Here is a 22,677-nt window from a genome sequence, read left to right as displayed (position 1 = left end):
AATCAAGAAAGAGTTTCAGCATGTAACGGCTGTTTTTTTATGTTCCTAAATGTGTATTTTTAAATGTGGTTTATTTCAGAATACCCTCAAGTGTTGCTCGGCAGTCTCCAGGCTTTTATAAGCTCCAGGGATGAGCTCTCTGCATTCACACCACAGGCTCAAACTTAAAGCTGCTGCACACAAGATCCAGCAGCGTTTGAGGCCGCAGGGTGACAGTTTGAGGAATGAAGCAGCCCTCCAGCTGATTGAGGACTCGTTCACCTCGCCACAATTTCTAAGGTCAATAACAGCTCCGCCAATTAGGACGAGGGGGTGAGAGTGGCAATGGGACTTTAAACCACTTGACTGCTCTCATGGATAGATGACAGCGCAGGCTGAAAATATGCACTTTGAGCCTAAACATGGGAAACTGATTAGAGATCTGCATGTTTCTCTGGAGACTGAAAGTAGTTAATCTTTTACCGCACAGCTTCTCCGGTGCTCTTCTTCTTAACGAATCAGCACTGACCTCATTAACTGGAGCCAATTAACAATTAAGTTGGCATCTAACAGCTAAGGGATGCTAATTAAGACGAGGAGCTATCTGACAGTCTGAAGGCTCAGAGGAGACCACGAGACCAGCGAAGCGTGTTCAGCTGTAGTTTACTGCTCGTCTCATTTACGACCGACCGTCACAATAAAGGCTAACAACTGCTCTCATGTCGTCAGCCTGCAATAACTGATATGGATGTTATTAATCTGTCAGGCCTGAAAATATCAAAAATAACCGAACAGACACCGACCATAAATTACCAAAGTGAATGTTTTATCAGTTGTTCCCATGATAATCAGCAAACGCACACATTAAAAAAACAAAACAATAAAAAACAAAAGCTTTAGTCCTGAGGAGTGAAATAAAGATTAATTGTAGGGAAGTAAACAGTGTGAGAAATGACTTTTCTCACCTGCCAGCCCATTTTTTACAGGCTGAAATAAGAGTCTTCTTTTTTCCACGCATGAACGTTTGTGCTCGTCGCTCTCACTGAGATTTCATCTAAAAACAATCCAAGAGAAGAGCCAGAGAAACATCTGATGCTAGATCATGTAAAATTATTGAACATATACTGTAAATATTGAACTCATCGGCAGCCTCAGCGTCTCTCAAAGTTCCCTCCGTCAGCACTGCGGCACTGTTTGTATCCAGGGCTTTTATTGTGAAAGGTAAGAATAGAGGAAGTGCAGGTGACATGTCTCAGCAGAAAGTTTGGTTGAAACTTTGGGCCTCCGTGTTTTTATTTCATCGCTGCCATCACAATAAACGTATCAGAACGGCTTTGTTTCAAACATTTAACTGCAGAAACTCTGACCGTTTTCCCAAAATGCAGCGGGTCCCTGCAGGCTGTCATTTGTTATCCAGCAGGCAGCCATTAATAATGAAGCAAAGGTTTTAATCAAACGGGTTTATGAAAACAGTTATAACAGAGAATTATTATCAGAACATTGCAGTCGAGTGTGTCCGGCTGCGGTCCGCTCGCTCGACACGTGTTCGTGGTCTCTGAAGCTGAAATCTGTGCTCAGAGCAGCAAAGGAAGAATGAGACTCCTCGATAATGAACGACAGAGACACTTTGTGTGAGAGCGCTGACAGAGGTGTTAAATCACAGCGGGGACAAAGAGACGCCGGGCCTCCGCACTGATCGTCAGACATTATCAGACCATCAGTGTTTTGTGTCCTTTTAGTCCTGAAGAAAAAAACCCGGGACGGGCCTCGATTATTACCTCACACGGTGTCAAAGAGCTGACGCTGCAATTATCGAGATAAAGTTCAAACACTATCCTGTGGCAGATATTAGATAAAAACACGCAGGCTGCAGAACATGAAACCATTAAAGGACGTCCAGCCGAGGAAAGTGACACCAGAGGCTGGCAGCAGCAGCTCCCACCGATAGAAGCTCATGATGAACAATTACTTTTGTTTTGAAATTCAAAGACTAAAGACTTCCAGAGAGGGCTTCCTGCTCCTGATTCACACACATCAGCCTCACCGTTTCATTTATTTTTGAATAATAACGTTATATGTTCCAGCCGTCAGCTGTTGTTGTTTTGAGCTGTCTTTGGTTTACAGGTCCATCCGTCCGTCCATCCATCCGTCCATCCATCCATCCATACATCTGTCCATCTCTCTGAGCGACATAGCACTGCCGCTTTAAGAGCCACGTTTCTGTCTCCGTGGTCGCCTTTGGTCAGAGCGTACCGGCCCTTTGTTTGGCGGGGGGCAGACCCCGAGCTCACCGGAGGGATTATACGATATTATATATCTCATCCCTGCGAATATATCCGTATGCTAAATGCATCCGTGAAAAGTGAACCAGAGATCATGTTTCTGAAATCCTGTTTACGGCCTTGAATCCTTGAATCCTGACATCTCTCTCTGTGACCTCACCGTCCCACACAGCCGCGGAGGATGTCGCCTCTTCATCTGCTGTCGTCGTGATGGTGAAGCAAGCAGCCGATCATCCTGAACAAATCTACCCACAAGACCGTGCTTCAGCCCTCTTTTTTTCCTCTTCCATCTGGCGGTAGTTAAAGATTAATATGCTGGAATCTGCAGGCCGAGGGACGACGGGCGGTTTGGTCCAGGACAGCAGGGAAGACACCAGAGCTCAGAGGGTTCACGTTGTCTCATGGACGTTAACTTTGGGTTCAGAAGCACTGACTCGATGAACACGTTTACGAGCACTAAATAGTCCAGTTTTAGCCTCTATGTTCCTGCTGAGCTGTTTCCAAACTCAGAATATTTTCATACACAGTAACACGTGAATATTGGTGTGAGCTGAAGTCAGCGTTGAGGCTGTTCAGTACGTTTGAAAAGTTCAGTGAAAGTTTCACATAACTTTGATTTCTTCTGTCACAGAGGTGACACCTTTTCTTTGGTTTACCTGTTAGCAGAATTACAGAAAAACTACAGTTTTCAGAAAAGTTGGCAGAAAGGTGAAACGTGGGTCAAAGAAGCAGTGATTACATTTCTGATTGGATCTGAAGCACGAGTTTCATTCATCGCAGACTGTAGAAACGGTGGACGTAGCTACCTTGACGTCACATTCGGGTTTGTACAATGATGGAATAAAGTCCTGAGGTCGGCATTTTTGCCATCACCATCTTGTTTTTTTGGAGCTGGAAGTGACAATATTTGCATGAGAACTATTTGAGAACTACTTTTTATAATAATCAAAAAAGTAAAACAATAACCTGTAAAATAATGGATAAAATAGTCGTTAGATTTGTCAACTTATCATCAATTATTATCAAGAAAATAAATTGTCCCGTGCAGCCCTAATACATACATTTATGATGAAAGGGAAGAAATCTACCGGCTGTTATTGGTTGTTCCTGTCACATACAGCGGTGCTGTATTTTGAAAATCAAAGGGGATTGGGAACGTCCCGATGGTTCCCTGCTCGGTTTCCAGTATCTCTTCAGTGAATCCACACTGAAAATAATATCATCTTGTTTGGTTAATTGGTACAAAGCTCAACCTGAGCGTCATGAGCCCTAAAAGGTCCGACAATTCGGCTCAGGTTCGTCCTGAAAATATGCGCTGATTGGCTGGGTTGGGCACAGACTGTAGGGGAATTATTTTTCATTTTTTTAAATAAATAAATATTTAAAAGTGAGCACTCAGTGCTTAATTTATTTAATTAATATTAATTTACAATGTGAGTCCAGAATATATTATAGATTTTGTTTTTGTAGATATCCTTCTCTGGCAGGGAAACACAGTGTGGAGTTTAGGTGATCCACCACGTTTTTCGTTTTCCTCCGGAGACGCTCGAGGCTCGTTCTGCCACTCAGCCAGCGATGCTGACTGGTGCTTTTCGGGTCCGACTCGAACAGGCTCTTTATTTTCTGTGATGATCTGGGACAGGCTGGATCCAGTTCAGGTTGTAATTTTTTGGATGGTTGAAAACTCTAATCTAATCTCACGTTAGCGTTTTACTCAGTCTATCATTGTCATTTTGCAAGTAAAGAAGAATAATGTCTTTGAGGAATATGTTTAGATTTGTAACTTATACTTTCAGGATTTTAGGACATTTCTTGGATTTTAGGATATTAGTTTCTTAGCGAGCACCTCTGTCGGGGGGTGTGGGGAACCTCCTCTGGCTCTGTTTTTTATGTCTCTGACACCTTTGTACTAAAGTACAAAAACTATTCACAGGTTTGCTCTGCAGGAGTTGCTCTGGTGGGTCATGATGTTGCTCTGGTGCATCATGGTGTCGCTCTGTAGGATTTGCCCTGTGGGACTGAGGAGGGAGTGTGAAGCAGATGACGATAATTTGTGTCCTCCTGCAGCTCTTGCCTTGGCGAATTACCTTCTCGGGCCCCTTGGTCCCTCAGCCCCTCAGCCCCTCAGCCCCTCGGCCCCGTGGCCCCTCAGCCCCTCGGCCCCGTGGACCCTCGGCCCCTCGGCCCCGGTGAGAAACCAAATGGACCGTACACTTAATGAATGTCCAGCGTGTAGCCATCCAGAGCTCGTCTGTTTCCGTGCGCTCGGCCTCTTCGCTGCCTGCCGAGTGCCGTTCTGACCGCAGGTTTCCTTCAGGACCGTCTGATTGCTGGAACCTGGAAAAGCGTCATTAACCTGCAGAAAATCTTCTGTCTGAAACTGAATGCAGCGTGACTGCAGAGTTCACGCTGTTGCGTTATTGTTTCATAACATGACCAAATAAAGGAGCGCCGAGAAACCGACACCTGCGCCGTCTGCCATGCCGAGTCTCCAGTGACCACCTGGAATTCAGTGGAAACACTCTGCGCCGTAAATCTGGCTATATTAGGTCCGTTTACAGAGTCTGACGGCGCAGAGGCTCAAACACAGTTTCTACCAAAGTAAGAAATAAAAAGTGAGGTGAGCACTGTTAAATCTCAGAGACTGACATTCAGCAAAGGACCGAGGGCTGGAGGTCAGCCTGCGGCGGCAAGGACGGCGACTTCACGCACGGGGGGGGGCTCGGGATGGTTGGCGAGCGCCAGGTGACATCTACATGAAGGTCAAAGGTCAACAGCACTGTACTGTGTCCTTCACTTCCTGTGTCAGCTGTGTCTGTTTTCTACGCACAGTACATCGAGTGAGAACTCATGAGGAGCTGTAGAGTGAAAATGAGGAGGAGGAGGAGGAGGAGGAGGAGGAGAGGAGGAGGTGGAAAGGGGGAGGAGGAGGAAAGGAGGAGGAGGAGAGGAGGAGGAGGAAAGGAGGAGGAGGAGAGGAGGAGGAGGAGGAGGAGGTGGAAGAAAGGAGGAGGAGGAGGAGTGTTCTAGCTCTGCAGCTCTGTCAGTCTTTAACTCTGCATTCTGTAGCTCTGTAGCTCTATAGCTCCACAGCTCTGTAGTTTTGCAACTCTGTGACTCTGCAGCTCTGGAACTCTGTAGCTCTGCAGCTCTGTAGCTCTGTAGCTCTATAGCTCTGTATCTCTGTAGCTCTGCAGCTCTGGAACTCTGTAGCTCTGCAGCTCTGTAGCTCTGTAGCTCTATAGCTCTGTATCTCTGTAGCTCTGCAGCTCTGTAGCTGTCAGATTTTCATCACCGATGAATCACATAGTGAATCAAACCTTTACCAAATCCGGTCAGAAAAAGGTGTAAGAAGTCTTCTGCTCCGGTTGAACCGTTGGTATTGACTCTGATGTCACTTCACATTTGCTGCGGTCACTCTGCAAATGTCAGAGTTGGGCTTTGTTGCTTTGAGGAGTTTTGAGCAGCGCTGACCGCTCTCTCTTTAATGTGCCGCAGTCATCAGGTCTGTTTCAGGACTTGATGCGTAACTCTGTAAAGGTCGTGTGTGAATCGGCTGAGACCGGCCAGAGGAAAGAGTAATTATCGTCCTTTGTCTCCTCGGCGTCTTCAGACAAACTGCAGTGGCGGCGGCTCGGTCAGCAGGAGGTGAGGCCTCCTGAAGGTGAGAGTCGGCAGGTGTGAACCTCCTGAAGGGAGTGACAGAATATCAAAGTGTTGATTATAGAGAGAGACAGAGAGGTGAGATCCTGCTTCACGTTTTCAGGTTTCTTTCAGTCATTTCGATGAAATGCAACATGTTTCTGAGTTTCTACTGCTGTTGATAGAAAAAGGGATGCCGTACACTGTGAAGCCCTCTGAGGCAAACCATGTGTTGTGATAATGGGCTTTATTGACTTTAGTGTCCGTGCTGTCGAAAGCAGCTGTCACACTGTTCAATGGAAGGTGGAAACTGGCCTCCTTTCATCTGCAGGAGGCAGGAAGTGTGCAGGGGTCAGAGGTCAGGGCTGGGCAGCTGTGGTCCTGGTTTCAGGTTCGGGTCTGCGCTCTGACCTTTGATCCCGAGTCCACCTGACGCAGCAGCCGTCCTCTGGCTCATCCTGTCAGCACTGAACATGTAATTCATCCCAGCAGTCACGGTATCTCAACATGAAAGGCATCTGCTGGTAATTAGAGCTTGACCGGTGACTTGGGCCGGTGACTCGAGTCAGTGACTCGGGTCGGTGACTCGAGTTGGTGACTCGGGTCGGTGACTCGGGTCGGTGATGTGTCTGCCATCTGTTGATGTGTTTTCTTTTTTTCAAAAATCCATAAGACCATAAAAAAGTGTCAGACATGAGGTCAGTGTGTCCGTCAGGGACACATTTCCTCGCTCTCTGCTCACCTCGCTAACTTTTCTTTTATGACCACATGTGAGGCATGATTGTAAAAATCAAAAACAGATGCTGTCAGACAGCCAAGCTACATAAAAAGTGTGAGTTTGGGTTTTTGCTGACTCAGATGGAGGTGGAGGTGAAACCATCCTGATGATGTGCATGCCCATAGATGTGTAGCATCCGGCTCAAAAATGTCCTGAATGTTGAAATCCGAGACCAAAAAGCTGCAAAGACGTTTGTTTCTGCTGTTAAGTTTGAACGCTGTGCAGCTTGGAAGAGCCTCTGCTGGACACTAGAGGACCCGCAGGTCCGGCTTCCTGTTTCTGCTGCTCGTAAGCATTCGCAGCGTAACGGTGGCAGAACGACAGCCGATACTGTTCGTCTTTTCCGGAAGTTTGGGAAGCACCTCCTCGGAGCGCCGTGCTGATTACGATACAAAAAATCACGATGCTGCAGCTCCGGGTAAACATGGCATGACGTCCACCAGGAAGGAGAGTTTTCCATGAAGAGTTTAGGGGGGAGCTGGAGGAAGCTGAACTGATCAGAGAGACTCTGGTTGTTGTTCTCTCTGCAGCGAGCTGGAAACCTTCACCGTCCTCATCGTGGCGCTCGGACACTCTGCTGTGTTTGGTGGAGGTGTTTCTGTGTGTGACGCCTGCTTCAGCTGCTGCACCAGTTTGGCTGAAGCCACTTTGGTAAACTGAACTCTGAGCCTTTAACTCCTCAACCCTTAACCAGAGAGAGAGAGTGTGTGTGTGTGTGTGTGTGTGTGTGTGTGTGTGTGTAGAGGATGTTTGGTAAAGAGGTGGGATGCAGAGAGGACAGAGTATTTTTGGTGCAGGTTGATGGGAACAAATAGAAGCGGCTCAGTTTCGGGTTTGCTCTGAAAACTCGGAGCTCAGTTTCAGTCGGAGAGTTTTCGGCCCCGCGAGGTTTCTGAGGTTTCACCGCTCACTTCCTGCTCAGAGGTTATTAAACCTGAAACAATAGAGGCAGTGGACAGGAAAGGCCAGTCCGAGGAATGTCATCATCATCAAGCCTTCGGACACTTCCTGAAGCTCCGCCACACACACACACACACACACACGCACACACACACGCACACACACACACGCACACACACACGCACACACACACAGAGACACACACACACACACAGACACACACACACACACACACACACACACACACACACACACACACACACACAGACACACACACAGACACACACACACACACAGACACACACACAGACACACACACACACACACACACACACACACACACACAGAGACACACACACAGACACACACACTCACACACACGCACACACACAGAGACACACACAGACACACGCACACACACACAGACACACACAGCTCTGTGTTGCTCTGTGTTACTCTGGTGCTCTGCGGCGCTCTGTGTTGCTCTGTGTTACTCTGGTGCTCTGCGGCGCTCTGTGTTGCTCTGTGTTACTGTGTTGCTCTGTGTTACTCTGGTGCTCTGTGGCGCTCTGCGGTGCATGTTGGTGTTATCAGCCGTGTGCTGACTGTACTCCTGTAGCTGACCAGCCCGTCCTGGAGCAGGTGGGACACATTGTCCACGATGACATGCAGCTTGGACAGCATCCTCCTCTCAGACATGTCCGTCAAAGAGTCCAGCTTCACTCCCACAACGTCACCGGCTTTACGGATCGTCTGTTGGTGTCCGCCACCCTCAGCCTTCTGCGGCTATTATAGAAATGTTCATTTGTCACAGGCCTTTTCATATTGTACAACTGGAAAAAATCTAATTCAAAAATTAAGATAAATTAAAAAAGCAAAGAAATGTAAAATATCTGTGGTTTGCATTAATGTAGAATAACCTTTGAACTTTGACCTTAGAATGCAGCTGTTATTAAAATCAAACTGACCTTGACCGACTGTTTCTCCTGTCTCACAGTGATGTTTGTCTGCTGCTCACCCGACATCTTCAGGAAGTTGATGGTTGAGTTTCGGCAGGCAGATCTTCCTCACGAGCAATATGTCTTCTTCTACATCGACGTGTTTGGGGACAGTCTGAACTCCAAACGTGGACAGCCGTGGGCCCGAGGGGACCAGGATGACGCCGTGGCCAGAGAGGCCTTCCAGGTACCACGGCTTTCAGGGATAAATCGATCAGTAAAATGATTCGTCCATGCTCGCCCATCTGCAGACCGACTGTTCGACCGTTAAAATGACTCGTCAGCGCTCGTCCATCTGCCGACTATTTGATCATTCTCGGCATTCCCTTCATGTTGGGTTTCTTTCCTGATAACGTACAAATCTTTGTGTCTAAAAAATCCTGAAATCATCTTCTTGTTAAACTGAATCTGGTGTGTCTCCTTCATACTGTCCTCACTATGCAGCTATAATGATGATTCCCCAAAGACAGAACCAGGGTGCGGTCTGAACCGGCCCAGTCCACGAGTCTCCATCAGGTCGGCAGTGAAACACCAAATCTAGTCTGTTTGATCGGATGCCAGATTTAAACCCAAATCTGATGTCTTGCTTTGAGCTGGACAACTGCCGATGGCCTGATGGCGTGTTGCTCACGCCAGTGACATCGTACAGCTCGGTGACATCGTACGGTTTGGTAAAATCAGGTTAAATACCAGAGCAACAGCGTCTCCTGTTTCCAAACATTCACAGAACAGGATCAAACGGCATATCCACTCTTCTGTTTACTTGTTGGTTATAATTATCCGTTTTTACATCTGACAGAACAACATTCAGGGACCGATCCACTGTGTTAGTCAGCCTCTTCCTGTTTTCAGAGCGTGAAGATCCTGACATACCGAGAGCCACAGAATCCCGAGTACCGAGAGTTCGTCACCAACCTGAAGACCGACGCCAAGACGATATTCAACTACACCGTCAACGACTCTCTGGTGAGACACGTGTGTTTGAGTGTGTGTGTGTGTGTGTGTGTGTATGTGTGTATGTGTGTGTGTGTGTGTGTCTGTGTGTGTGTGTGACAGACATCAGCTGCTGCTGAAATAAAGACGACATGGTGTAAAATCAGGACAGTAAAACCCTGAAGAGAAGCTCAACATAATGTCCTCATAACGATAACACCATGTCCTCAAGTCAAGTCAAGGGCTTTACAGCATAAGACATCCCTCTGTCCTTAGACCCTCACATTGACTAAGGACACCCCCCCCACCCCAAAAAAAACCCTAAACCTACAACGTGGGGAAACGTTAGGACAGACAGACCTGCAATAGATGTCATAAAAAACAATGAAATTACAGTATTAACATAAAAGAAAGAGAGAGAGAAGAAGAGAGTGGGAGAGATGCACAGCAATAATGGTAATAATAACATAACATATAACAACAGTGATAGACATAAAATTACTAAATGCACTCTATGATAGCATGTGACGTTATATGCAAATGTTGTAGGTGTTGATAACAGTCACATGTGTATATTAATATTAGAGGCATGACTAATAATAATGGCAGTAGAAGTTCCCAGCATCAGTGCAACCAAAGCCCATGACAAGGCGCAGCCACAGACAGGATCACAGCAACAGCACTACCGTGGCCGTGATCCAGGCTGAGCCAGAGGAGCAGCATCAGTGCAACCACAGCACAAGCACAGTCAAAGATCGAGGCACGGCTAAGATTGCAGCAAAGATCGAGGAAAACTACGAAACAAGGAGGGGAAGGGAAGACGCCGAGTTAGTGTAACGCCGTAAAAAGACATGAGCGTTTGCAGATGGATGGAGAAAGACAGGCAAAAAGGAGCTCAGTGTATCATAGAAAGTCCTCCGACAGACTAAACCTATGTCAGCCTAACTAGGGGCTGGTCCAAGGCAAGCCCAATCCTGGATTTCACAGGGAGCCAGTGTCAAAGAAGCTAAAACAGGAGAAATAGGATCCTTTTCTTGGTTACTGTAAGTACCTGTGCAGCAGTGTTCTGCACCGCTTCGAGAGACTTGTTTGGGCAACCGGATAATAGGGAGTTACAGTAATCCCGCCCAGAAGTAACAAAGGAGTGGACTCATTTTTCGGCGTCTGCTTGAGACAGGATATGTCCTTGTGACACCAATACCATGTCCTCATGATGAGGACACTATGTCGTAATGACAATAACATCATGTCCTCACGATGAGAACACTATGTCCTCATGAAGATAACACCATGTCCTTATGACGAGAAAACCATGTCCTCATGACAAGGACACCATGTCATGACGAGGACACCATGTCCTCATGATCAGGACACCATGTCCTCATGGCGATAGCACCATGTCCTCGTGAGGATAACACCATGTCGAGGACCTGACGAAGACACCATGTTCTTAGGACAATAATACCATGTCCCCATGACATTAATACTATGTCCTCATGACAAGGACACCATGTTCTCATGATGAGGACACCATGTCCTCAGCGGTGATGAGACACGTGCCCAGTTGTTCGCTTCACGTTGTGACTGAAAGAAACGGAAACACAGAGGACAGAGATATCCAATGTAAAAAGGGTGATGTACGCTGAGAGATGTAAATCTTTGGTGTTTAAGACGACAGGTCCTTGACAGGTTCTTGAGTTAGTTTTTGGATTCTTACACATTTTGAAGACATTTTGAGTTTCCACAGGCCGTCAGAGCGCTGCCATGTTTGTGTGAAATGTCTCATACGTCACCAACAGTTTGGATGTTTCAGGCTTGAATCAACACACTGAGGCCAGATGTTCAGACGATGAACGAACAAAAACTGCATATCGTTCCTTCTTTTGATTTCCAATTTGAAATCCAGAATCGTTCGTTTATATATCAGATGCCACAGTTTTCATACTTTGGATTTTATGCTCAGATCAACAATAGGAAAAAAAAAACCAACCTTGATTTTGAGATTTAGTTTTATTTTTCATGATCCGGACATTTGCTGCCCTGTGGTTCTTCTCCGCCTCACTCCTGCTTATCGGATGACTTGACCATGAGGACTCCTGAGAGACTGAGACGGACTCGCTGTAAACACTTGAGTTTAGCCAGAGCCGACCTGCTGACCTGCTGAGCCAGTGGGGGGCCTCGCAGTGGGCTTCTGGGGGATCAAGGACGAGGCAAAGAGGTCCCAGACCAGAGCCATACTGCAAAAATATCATTTTACAATATAAAATAAGATTTTCTCTGACGAAAGCAGTCCGGACTGAACTTAAACTCTGGTGGTCAAAACAGGTTTATGTCCAAAATTCAAGAATTAATTTGCTAATTATGACAAAATTTCACACACAACTGTCCAACAGGATAAATGACGAAGTTCATTTTCTGTCCAGGAGGTCAAAGGTCACGCTGTGACGTTATGATGATGTCACGTCTCAGGACAGAAGACGTTTGGTCAGAAACTGAAGTGTAGACATTAATCTGTAAACTGACTTCAGATCTGCTGTGAGTCCAACATGTTTTCACTGTCAGAGAAACTGCTCAGAGACAAACAACATCAAGGTGGTATTTCTAGATTTCCTTTATTATATTGTGAATAACTAATATTGTATTTTATTGATTAGTTGGTTAATGGGTTTCTGATCTGAAACTGAGGTCTGTATACCTGCAACTTCCCTCAATGCTGTAATCTGCTCAGAGGGATTTTAGGATACCAATTTATCAGCCAGTGTGTGTGTGTGTGTGTGTGTGTGTGTGTGTGTGTGTGTGTGTGCGTGCGTGTGTGTGTGTGTGCGTGTGTGTGTGTTTATCAAGCACTTCTAGTTTTAAAATATGATGAACACATTTGAGCTGAAGGACATTTAAAATAATGAAAAGTTAGAAAGTTATATGTCAAATAACAGAGTAAATTCTCTGAAGTAAATTTTTCCACAGAGAGGAACATTAGGAAAAGCCGCAGCAGAAAGGAGGTTTTGGTTTGTTTCTCAGAGCTCCTTTTCTCTCCTCCTCCAGATGAACATCATAGCCGGAGGATTTTACGACGGTCTGATGCTCTACGCTCATGCTCTGAACGAGACACTGTCCATGTCCGCCGACCGGCCTCCGGGCAGAGTTGTCACCAGGAAGATGTGGAATCGAACCTTCCACGGTCGGTGCCTTTGAACCTTTTTCTGGATTTCATTGTCTCTGTGCAAATGTCATCACAGAAGGAGAAATTCTGCGTCTCCTCTTCTGGAGAGTGTTGACAGCTTAAGATCTAATTTCATTTTAAAACCTTTTTTTTAAGTTTGAATGGTGGCCCTGAGAGCTTCACGCACCTCGCATTGAGAAAAATGCAGATAGCACAAACATCTTTACCGCATTTACAAAAGTGCTGCAAGAAGCTCACAACATGATGGAAACTGTTTCCAGGGGATAATAAAAAGTGATGCACATGGCTGAGACATACTTGATTCAAATATCATTTTAATAGTAAGATAAAGTCTAACAGGAGGTTAACATCAGGAATTTGCAATAATATCTGAATCATCACAATGTTCAAAAGACAAAACAGTTTCCATTTCGTCCATTCATTTCGTCCGTTCATTTCGTCTGTTCTCAGGTTCCCTCCAACAGTGCTCATGAAATATTTACTTCATCAAAAGAAAATCACGCAAGTCAAAGTAGCAACTGACTTGTTAGTCAGATTTTCGCTATTCATTTGTATTTTCAGGCCCTTCATTGTGTACTCTTGACACCAAATCCACTCTGAGAGGGTCACGTGAGATGAAGCGGTGTGACCTCGGAGGCGACACTGTCGATGCATTGTTTTAAAGTCACAGAGCTGACGGCTCCTCACAGCGAGCAGACTTTCTGATTCCCTGAATATGAAGTGATCAGGTGGTTTGTTGAAGAATGATTTCTGAACTCGAGGTGGTGTGTTGTGGTTCCAGTGAATATTTTGCATGTTTGCTGCTTCGTACTGTTAGAAGGTAAATTCACGCTGACTCACTTGAAGGAAAACAGTTCAACACGCAGAAATGTTGCAAATTAGTGATGTTTCCCATCAGCTGTCAGTGGTTAAATAGTTGCTGGGACATTGTTGGTTGTGAAGCAGCAGCAGCAGCTCGATGTATTCCTGTTTTGGACAGTTTCACAGGGAGAGTGCTCATCTGTGATCAGCTCAGTCAGAGCGAAAGTTTAGTTTCATTTACGCTAAGATGTAAAGTGACTGAAGTAAAATGAATCCTCGCCCCGAGAGCTGTGCCGCTCGCTCGCTTAAATCAGCTGGCTACTGACATTAAGGTCAGACTGATTATGGGATGTTGCTGAGGTTATTTTTTGTGAGGACAGAAGGTGATGTGGTCTGTGTGAGCTGCTCTCCTCTGAAACAAAGGCCACTGTTATCACCGTGAATCATCTGTTTAAAGGTTCAGTCTGTGATGCAGCATCGACATGGCAGCAAACAGCTGGTTGGTCGTATCTCTTCCAGAAGCTTTGTAATCCAGTGGAGTTTTTTTGGAGACTATAAAATAAATCCATAGTAATAAATTCCTCACTGAGTATCTTCTTTTTTTCATGAGAATTGAAAAATCTAATCACAGAGGACAAGCGCAGCAGCAGAAATACTTGAACGCACGTGGACACGTGGTCTTATGAAAGTAACACCAGCGACTGTCCAACCAAAGAAAAATTTTTCAGAGAAGAGCTTATCAACCAACCAACTGCGCAGCCGACCAAATGTTTCCAGCCCAAGATAACAGAGGGACTGCAGCACATACTCAGACACTTTGACTGACAACCACATGACAAAAGAAGTTTGTGGACAGCTGATAACTCTTCACATTTTAAAATTTATATTTACATTTGTCAGAATTTATCTAAAAGCATTTAATACATCCTAATCATTGGGCTGAGGTCATCCAACAGTAACTATTTAAAATGTGTTTACATATAAAGGAACATAGTGTCAGAATTAAGGATGATTTATTGGCGTCTGGCTGTGAGGACTGCAGATTACAACCAGCTGAAACGTCTCCTGGTCACAATTTCTTCAGTCATTCAGGAGGTTCAGAAGAAACATGTTAAGCCCAAGAACCGCGAGCAGCCAACACTCGACTGATTCAGAAGGTTTACAGGACACAACTAAGTTTCATCTACGTGACAATGAAATTTAAGATTGTGCTGTTTGATAACGAGGCCCAAAGAGAGAAGAGAAAACAAAGTTGGCCCTGAAACAGAGCCCTGTGGCGCCCCACACAGATGATCTGTGAGTGTTCATGTCGAGAAGATGAAGAGAACCACTGAAGGAATCGCACAGTGAATTTAACCCACGTTCTGTAATAATAATGCTCTGACTGTGTCAAAAGTGCTGCTCAGATGAAGAAAATCCACATTTTGGACTCTGTTGACCCATAAATTTCTTTGGATGTCGTATGCTCTGAAGCCCTCTGAGGAAAAACCGTGTTTTGTGACAAGGGGCTTTATAAATGAAATTGACTTGACCTGACTCGTGGGCAGTTGTAGAAAGAGATGTGGGAAGAGTGAGACATTGATTCATGTGTGCATTTAAATTTGGATAAAACCAAAAAACACATTATTAGTAACAATTCTTCAGTGCAACTTAACAAACTAGAGAAAAGTCTGATGATGAATTCTCAGCTCTGAGTTGATGTCAGACTTTAACTGGTTTCCTGGTACTTCTGTTGCTCTCATTGTGTTGGGTTTCCCACTGTAGAGAGCTTATCTTAAAGCTCGTATCTGTGACGCTGCGCTCGCTGCTGATGCCAGTTTTCTGTGCAACCTTTGAGGAATGAACAGTATGTTCTGCTCAGATATGAAATAGGAAATAAAACCTCGGCGACGGAGAAGCTGTGACGTCCACATTCGCAGGGCTGTACAGGATAATGTCAGTCTGCTGCCACCTCCGTGATTCTGTCGGCACAGACGCGGTGATGACAGAGTAAAGCTGATAAATGTGGTTGATTCTCACAGTGTTTGTTGTCCACAGCAGCTTTAAACTCCTTTTTGTTTTGTGCAGGGCCGAAAGTAATCATTTTCATACAAAGACCCTGCAATAGGGCTGCTGGGAAGTCAGTCACGGCACCTTTGCTTTGAACATAGAATCGAACAGAGCAGGTGTAACGCCACTCCAGTGTGACATTTAGACAGTATGAAAGCCATCCAGAAACTAAAGAGCCGTGAAGTTTAACACGACAGTGAGGCCTTTAGTGTGGCGTGTAACATACGTGTCAGCAGGCTGAGGTCGTCCTCTGCTCAGGAGCTCCTGGACCTACTGCTTTCACTGTCTGTGGACATTTATGGCCGCTGGTCTTCTTCTTTGAGTTAGCTGCTAACCGTTAACAGCTGCTTTTTAAATCTTCCACGGGGGGTCGCACACCGAGCACGCTGTCCCACCATAACACTTATCTCCCCCTTCCAACTCTTCCTCTTAAACAGACGTTGAACGTGTGATCTTACTGCCTCCACTGTCGACTTTAAGATGAGACAACTCTGTCCCCCGAGTCTGCGATCACACCTTTTTATACAGAATGGCAAGGCGGAGTAACGGCGAGGCGGAGCCTTGAACGTTCAGAGCAAAGGGGAGAGGATTCCCGCTCGGCTTCAGCAAAGATTAAAAAAGGACCATGGAGTTGGTCATGTAGTCTTCCTGAAACATGTGGAGCTGAGGTGGAAGCAGACAAGGTTTTTTTGTTTGAGCTTAGTTTCATTATGAAGTAAATATACGTTGGACGGCAACAGAATGAAGACGTCATCTGTGTTTAGACGTCTATGCGTGCATGACCCATTTATTTTGGAAGACTGTGATAATTTGACAAATGTTCTGATGCTCTAGGGTTTTAGGACATTTCTGTGATTTTAGGACATCAGTGTCTCAGCAGTGACCTCTATCGGGGGTGTGGGGGATCCTCCTCTGGCTCTTTTTTTGATCAACAAGCTCTATTTTGATGCTGTTTTATGTCTCTGACACCTTATGGAGACTAAAAGAATAAAAACTATTCACAGTCAGTCACTTTATTTCTACTGTCATTCTGAAATGTTTGGGGGGCCAACAGGGACCCTGTCAGGTGCCAGATTTGGCCCGCGAGCCATGATTTGAGTTTCACTGGTGTTTGGCCATTTCTGTTTGAGTTCAGCCTAAAATCCACAGTTCACCAATGAAACTAAACTGCTCACATAAAAACACACAAATACGCACAGAAACACACAAACTGCACACTAAAAACACACAAACTGCACACTAAAAACACACAAACTGCACACTAAAAACACACAAACTGTCCTCTTCACACTCTGAGTCTCTGCTGTTGCTGCTCTCTGTGACCGTGGGTCGTCGCTCACCATGACCTCAGGTCGTCGCTCACCATGACCTCAGGTCGTCGCTCACCATGACCGTGGGTCCGAGAAAACAAACACTCCCTCTCTGTTTAGTGAAATGATTGGTGCAGCGTTGATAAACCGTTGATCTGATGATATCGATGGACGAGGCGAGCGACAGAACTGTTGGACCCGGTCTATGAACGGTTGAGTCTGACTGCATCTGATGCTCGGCGGTTCCTCTGCACAGTTTTGCTCTGAGTAACACAACAGTAAATATATTCCTGCCACTCCTGATGACTGCTCCAGCTCCACAAACATCCGAGCCATACTTGGCGGTAGATGTTGACACTGTGTCGACCGGCCACAGATAAACGTGTGAGGGAAACCTCTTGTGTGTGATGTGAACACTTAAGTCGTGCATCTGCAACAGATGACCAGATGAAGAAATCAGCCCGGAGCTGACGAGCTGAGCTCATTTCCAAAGTGGAAAATGTGTTGATTAACGTGTGAAGAGAGGAGATGCAGTCTGCTGCTGCCTCCATCAGTCTGTTTGTGTTCAAGAGTTCATTTAGATTCATTAAAGTCACACAACAACACAAACTCACTGACAGAAGCTGCTTCCCCCCCCCCCCCCTTTTTTACTTCTCTAGCATCTTTGCTACCTTGAAAAGTGTTCTATAAATAATAAGTATTATTATTTGTATTAATGATAATAATTAGCAGCAGAGCAGCGGCTCCTGTGTGTAGAGGTGTTAAATTACTGTTCAGCTGCAGCTCCTATCCTTGTTTCTCCTCTGCTGCCCTCTGCGCTGCTATATCTGCCCGTCTGCTGCCTCTCTTTTGTCTCTTTTGTCCTCTGTGGACATCCTTCAATGCTTGGCCTTCACTTGGCATCTGTTAGCGTCTCTGCAGCCCGTCGAGTCTCTGCAGCGCCTGAGAGGGAGGCAGTCTGATAAGAGCTCTGCTCCAGCTGATAATCACATTCAGACATGTGAGACCGTTTCAGGCAGTTTTTGGAAAGGTTGCTTCAATGAAAAGGTGCCTCCAGCTATTTTATATTTCTTTATCAAACCATCGCCGTCACGTGACATCACTGTCTCATTGTATGTGACGGTTTTTCTCTGCTGTTGGATCTGAGTTTGGTCTCCTGACTGTGTAGCAACATTAGCCTTCTGCACCCAAAATGCTGTGAAATCTTTCATTATTAATTGGCAACGCAGCAGCCGTAATTCTTGACCGGAAAAGAGGCCCAGAGAAAACAAAATACCCAAACAGGAGCCCAAAGCACTGATCTGCAGACTTGCATCATGGGACAGATATTATCATTCAACCTCCATGTTTGCAGAAATAGAAAAGGTACCATTAGTCCATAGATTAAAAGATTAATTGGCAGCGATCAATGCCAATCTTTTTGTTCTGGGAAAAAAAAAATTCTCACATTTGTCAACGTGCTGCTTTTGCTTTTAATTATTTTAATTATTTAACTTTAAAAAATGGTACTTGTAATACTTGAATACTTTTTGCTGGTTGTCCTTACATACTTTTCATAAAATCTTTAATGAAGGATTTTTACTAGTATTTTTACAGTGTGGTATTAGTACTTATACTGAAGTAAATCATCTGAGAACATTCACTGCTGCTGCTGACACGCCAAATGTTTGTCATCGCTGGGTTTTGATTTTCCAGTTCTAATGCTCTGGAAAATCACATTTTGTTTAAGTTCCTTCAGCAGTACATTCGTTTCACTGCGGTACCAGTTCCTCTTCTTCTTCCTCTTCGAGCTTTTCTTCATTTTTTTTGGCACAGCTGGGCTGAAGCAAATTTGGATGATTAAGAAGTGGGGCTCTGAAATGATTTTTTTTTTTTAATTGAAATTACTCACAATTTTTATCACCAGTTTACAATTCTATTATTTTTCATTTCAAACAGTTTTGCATATTAATGAGGTAAAGCAGTTCAGATTGTCTTGATTAGGATCAAATAAAGCATAAACGCTTTTCAGGATCTCCAGTTTGGCGTCTTTCTCTGGTTGATGCGGCTCCTGTACGTCTGAAACTGTTGATCCCTTTGATGGTCAGACATGCATCAGGTCACAACACTCCACCTGACCAGCTGCAGCTGTGAGCTAAGCTCGGAGTTTGGAGCTATTTCGAGACCCCAAGGTCCCGAAATATTTAAATACAACAGGCCAAAATTACATCTTTATACTGCATGCAAAAGACTGCAGGGTTTTTGCCCAAAACTGCATGGAACCATCATGAAGAGTCCGTGTTTGTAAAGGGGAGACTCATGAAGACCCACAGAACCCATATTCATTCAGATATCTGGAGGTCAGAGGTCAAGTGACCCTGTGAAATGACCATGCTGTCTTTGGAGTGTTCCCTTCCTGCAGAGCTGGCATAACATGATTGGTACCGCTGGACTCCTCAGATCTTCTTGTTTCAGATGATACCAGGATCTTCGCTGTAGCTTTACCACTCAGCCCAGAACAGCCTCCAGAAGACAGAAACGTCATCCAGAATCACCTGCGACTGAAAAACTTAACTCATGATGTACAAACTTTACTGGCATTGTGATGGACGTGTGAACGCTGACAGCAACATTAAGACGGCTTTGTTTATCTGCTTTTCATTTTTTTCTAAAGAGAAAACATGAGACAAATGAAGGCGAAAGCTGCCGCAGGAGGCACGTTTTTTTGTCTAAGATGAGGTAGTGTGCAATGTATTAATATTCTCAGTGATAATTTACTGCAGATTAAAGACACAAATCACACTGTGAAAAAAAACATCCTCCGTCCGGGCCTGTGTTGTAAAGACGCACATTTCTGAGACGTGTTGTCTGAATCATCACTTGTCAGTGTTGGCAACATGTCACATCACATCTGTCAGCCTTCTCGAATCTTTCATTTACAGGCAGGATGAACCTGCTGTCAGCTGGTCCGGTTACTAGGCAACATCTTCCAGCTTTCAGGACCAAAAGTGGCCCCTAAAAACAGACCTGCACCAGCTCTAATTAAAGTCTGTTTAACACATGTAGGTGGACAGGTTGTGCAGGTTGTCGGGTTGAGCAGGTTGTCTGGTTGTGCAGGTGGACAGGTTGTGCAGGTTGTCGGGTTGTGCAGGTGGACAGGTTGAGCAGGTTGTCGGGTTGTGAAGGTGGACAGGTTGAGCAGGTTGTCTGGTTGTGCAGGTTGTCGGGTTGTGCAGGTTGTCGGGTTGAGCAGGTTGTCGGGTTGAGCAGGTTTTCGGGAATTCGTGCACAACAACATGGCATCTGAACATGCCTGCCGAGCATCTCCTCTGAAACAAGAGAAATTAGTGCTCTGGGTGTGGCGCCTCCTGCTGCCCTCATCAGTTAGATAGTTTGTGTTGTTGTGAGTTTGGTGTTTTAAAGGGTTAATTTGGATTCACCAAACTCACTAATATAAATATCAGTAACTGATGGCGGCAGCGGTCTCTGGATACATATCTCACACAACCACGCTTAAAAATATCCAAACTATTCCTTTAAAGTGATTTTTTATGAATGAAAATCTTCAGCCTTGTAATTACAGACATTCTCAGGCTGTTCAAAGTTGAATATTTCTCCTGAAAATCAAAATCGGATTTATTTAAAATTAGCAATGTTGGACCTGAGTCACTACAGCAAAAATAAACATAAAGACTTCAAAACGTAAAGATAGATGGATTTCTTTTTTCTTCTTTCAAGTCCGAACCACCATGATGACATTTCGCTTTTCATGAGTGCATGTACTTTTTCTAATGAGTGCTGCCTCCGCACAGGAGCTGATCCTCAGCCGTGAATATTAACCCTCAGTGAGGCCACGGACGGCAGCAGAGGATGATGATGTGTGAGGAGGCAGAATGAAAGAAAAGGAAAAGGAGAGCACGGCAGAGTAATAAGATTTCATTGGAGATAATATCCATGACAAATAGGACACGAGAGGAAGGAGGCCGGCCATGAACAAGACTGAGAGGCAGATCAGATTACAGCTCGCTCCGTGCGCTGTTTCCGCTCCATTAACTAATGGACAGCCACTTCTCACCGGTCTGATGGATCGGGAATATTACAGCTGATCTGTGTTCATCAGCTTCACGGCTGCGCACGCTTCGTGTCCGAAAAACAACCTTTGTTTGCACTGTAGTGTCAACTGTTGGGGAGGAAGTGATGTGACGTTGGTGCGCTCTGAGATGACATCACAGCCTCCAACGTCTCCGATTAGATTACACGTTACTGTCACTGCACACAAAGCAAAGCCTGAGACGAGGAAACGCAGTCCATCATCAGATCAGAGGTGCAAAAAGAGGCAGAACAAACAGCGTAAACAGGAGGAGGAGGAGGAGGAGGAGGCAGCCTTCCAGCAATCAAACTTAATGAATGTAAATGACAGGCTCAGAATCACTAAGTGAGTGTGTGTGTGTGTGTGTGTGTGTGTGTGTGTGCGTGTCAGGGTGTGTATTTATGACTATAATAACCTCTGTGAGCTGGTGACATTTCAGCAGCAGGGTGCCTCTCGTCTAAAATGGCCGTCAGTAAAATGTCATCGTGCGGCAGACGCTGACCGCCGCCTCATTATCTGACCTCTAACCCCGCCCCCTCATGACATCAGAACAAAACTAGCTGACAGGCTGTGAAACTGTCAAAACTTGTTTTCATCTCATTTAAAATCAGGATATGTAAATATTCAGATCCTTCACTGCAGTAAAAGTGCTGACAGCACGCAGTAAAAATACTGTTACAAAAAGGAAATGGTCCGTCAGTGAGTTCTGTGCAAGTTTAATCAGAAAAATGTAGAAACATGAAATCATGAAATATTTTTACAGGAATAATGATTTCCACCATCAGAATCCTTTCACACTAATGTTCTGCTGATTGGTAAACATTGATTAACTGATTAATCGTCTAATCGACTCTCAGTTAGACTTAAGGCTGTAATAATAAAACAGTCCTCATAATAAAACATGTTTGATACATTTTTCATGTTTTTTTCATGCAAAATTCCTAATTTCAAAAGTAACAGAAGTTGTCAGAAGAATGAAGTTCAATGAAAAGTGAAAGCATTCAAACAAAACACACAACAGAGAAACTGTTGGATTCGTCCATTTCGGCAAAGCCTGGATACATTTCAGTTCGGAGTTATTATGAAGCACTACAGGAAAACATCATGCCACATCGCTACAGGGAACACGATGCCGCACTGCTACAGGGAACACACCAAAAAACTCCCTCTCAGTTTAACCATTTGTTATCTGGAGAACATCTTCACTGCTTTCAAGGCAGACAGATTTCCAGCGGCAACATGAAGCTGCTTTATTGCTCTCTGCAGACTCCACAGATACAGATTTTAGCTCTGTGAGCTGCTCAGCTGCTGCTCGTCTGCTTCTCATCGGCTACTCAGCTGCTGCTCATCTGCTGCTCATCAGTTTCTCGTCGGCTGCTCGGCTGTTCGGCTGCTCAGCTGCTGCTCATCTGCTGCTCATCAGCTTCTTGTCGGCTGCTCGGCTGTTCGGCTGCTCAGCTGCTGCTCGCCTGCTTCTTGGCTGCTGGAGATGTGTTGTGTTGTGTATCCGTTTTCTGTAAAATGTGAAAATCCTGTTGAGATGACAGTTTGCTGTTTGTTTCTCACCTGATGTTGAAACTTTTTGCTGTTCCTCAGGTGTTACAGGACTCGTCCATCTGGACGAGAACGGAGACAGAGAGACGGACTTTGCTCTATGGGACATGATGGACACCAACATCAGCACCTTCCAGGTGAGCGCTTCATTTAAAGAATGAATATTTTCATTAATATCAAGGTTCTTGTGCATCCTTAAAA

General features: G+C 45.0%; 1 protein-coding gene across 1 annotated transcript in view; it reads left to right on the top strand.

Moving 5' to 3' along the window:
* Window positions 1-22,677, top strand: part of LOC121945845 (atrial natriuretic peptide receptor 1-like) — a 46,417-nt gene that overhangs the window by 13,658 nt on the left and 10,082 nt on the right. Inside the window, exons 3-6 of the mRNA XM_042490195.1 lie at window positions 8,579-8,766; window positions 9,432-9,545; window positions 12,555-12,690; window positions 22,519-22,613. Of these exons, the coding sequence (XP_042346129.1) occupies window positions 8,579-8,766; window positions 9,432-9,545; window positions 12,555-12,690; window positions 22,519-22,613 (533 nt within the window). The remainder of the gene's footprint in view (window positions 1-8,578; window positions 8,767-9,431; window positions 9,546-12,554; window positions 12,691-22,518; window positions 22,614-22,677) is intronic.

This window comes from Plectropomus leopardus, chromosome 7 (assembly GCF_008729295.1).
Source record: "Plectropomus leopardus isolate mb chromosome 7, YSFRI_Pleo_2.0, whole genome shotgun sequence".
In the NCBI taxonomy this organism is placed as follows: Eukaryota; Metazoa; Chordata; class Actinopteri; order Perciformes; family Serranidae; genus Plectropomus; species Plectropomus leopardus.
The sequence above is the reverse complement of the archived record's forward strand: the minus strand, read 5'-3'. Positions and strand labels throughout refer to the sequence as shown.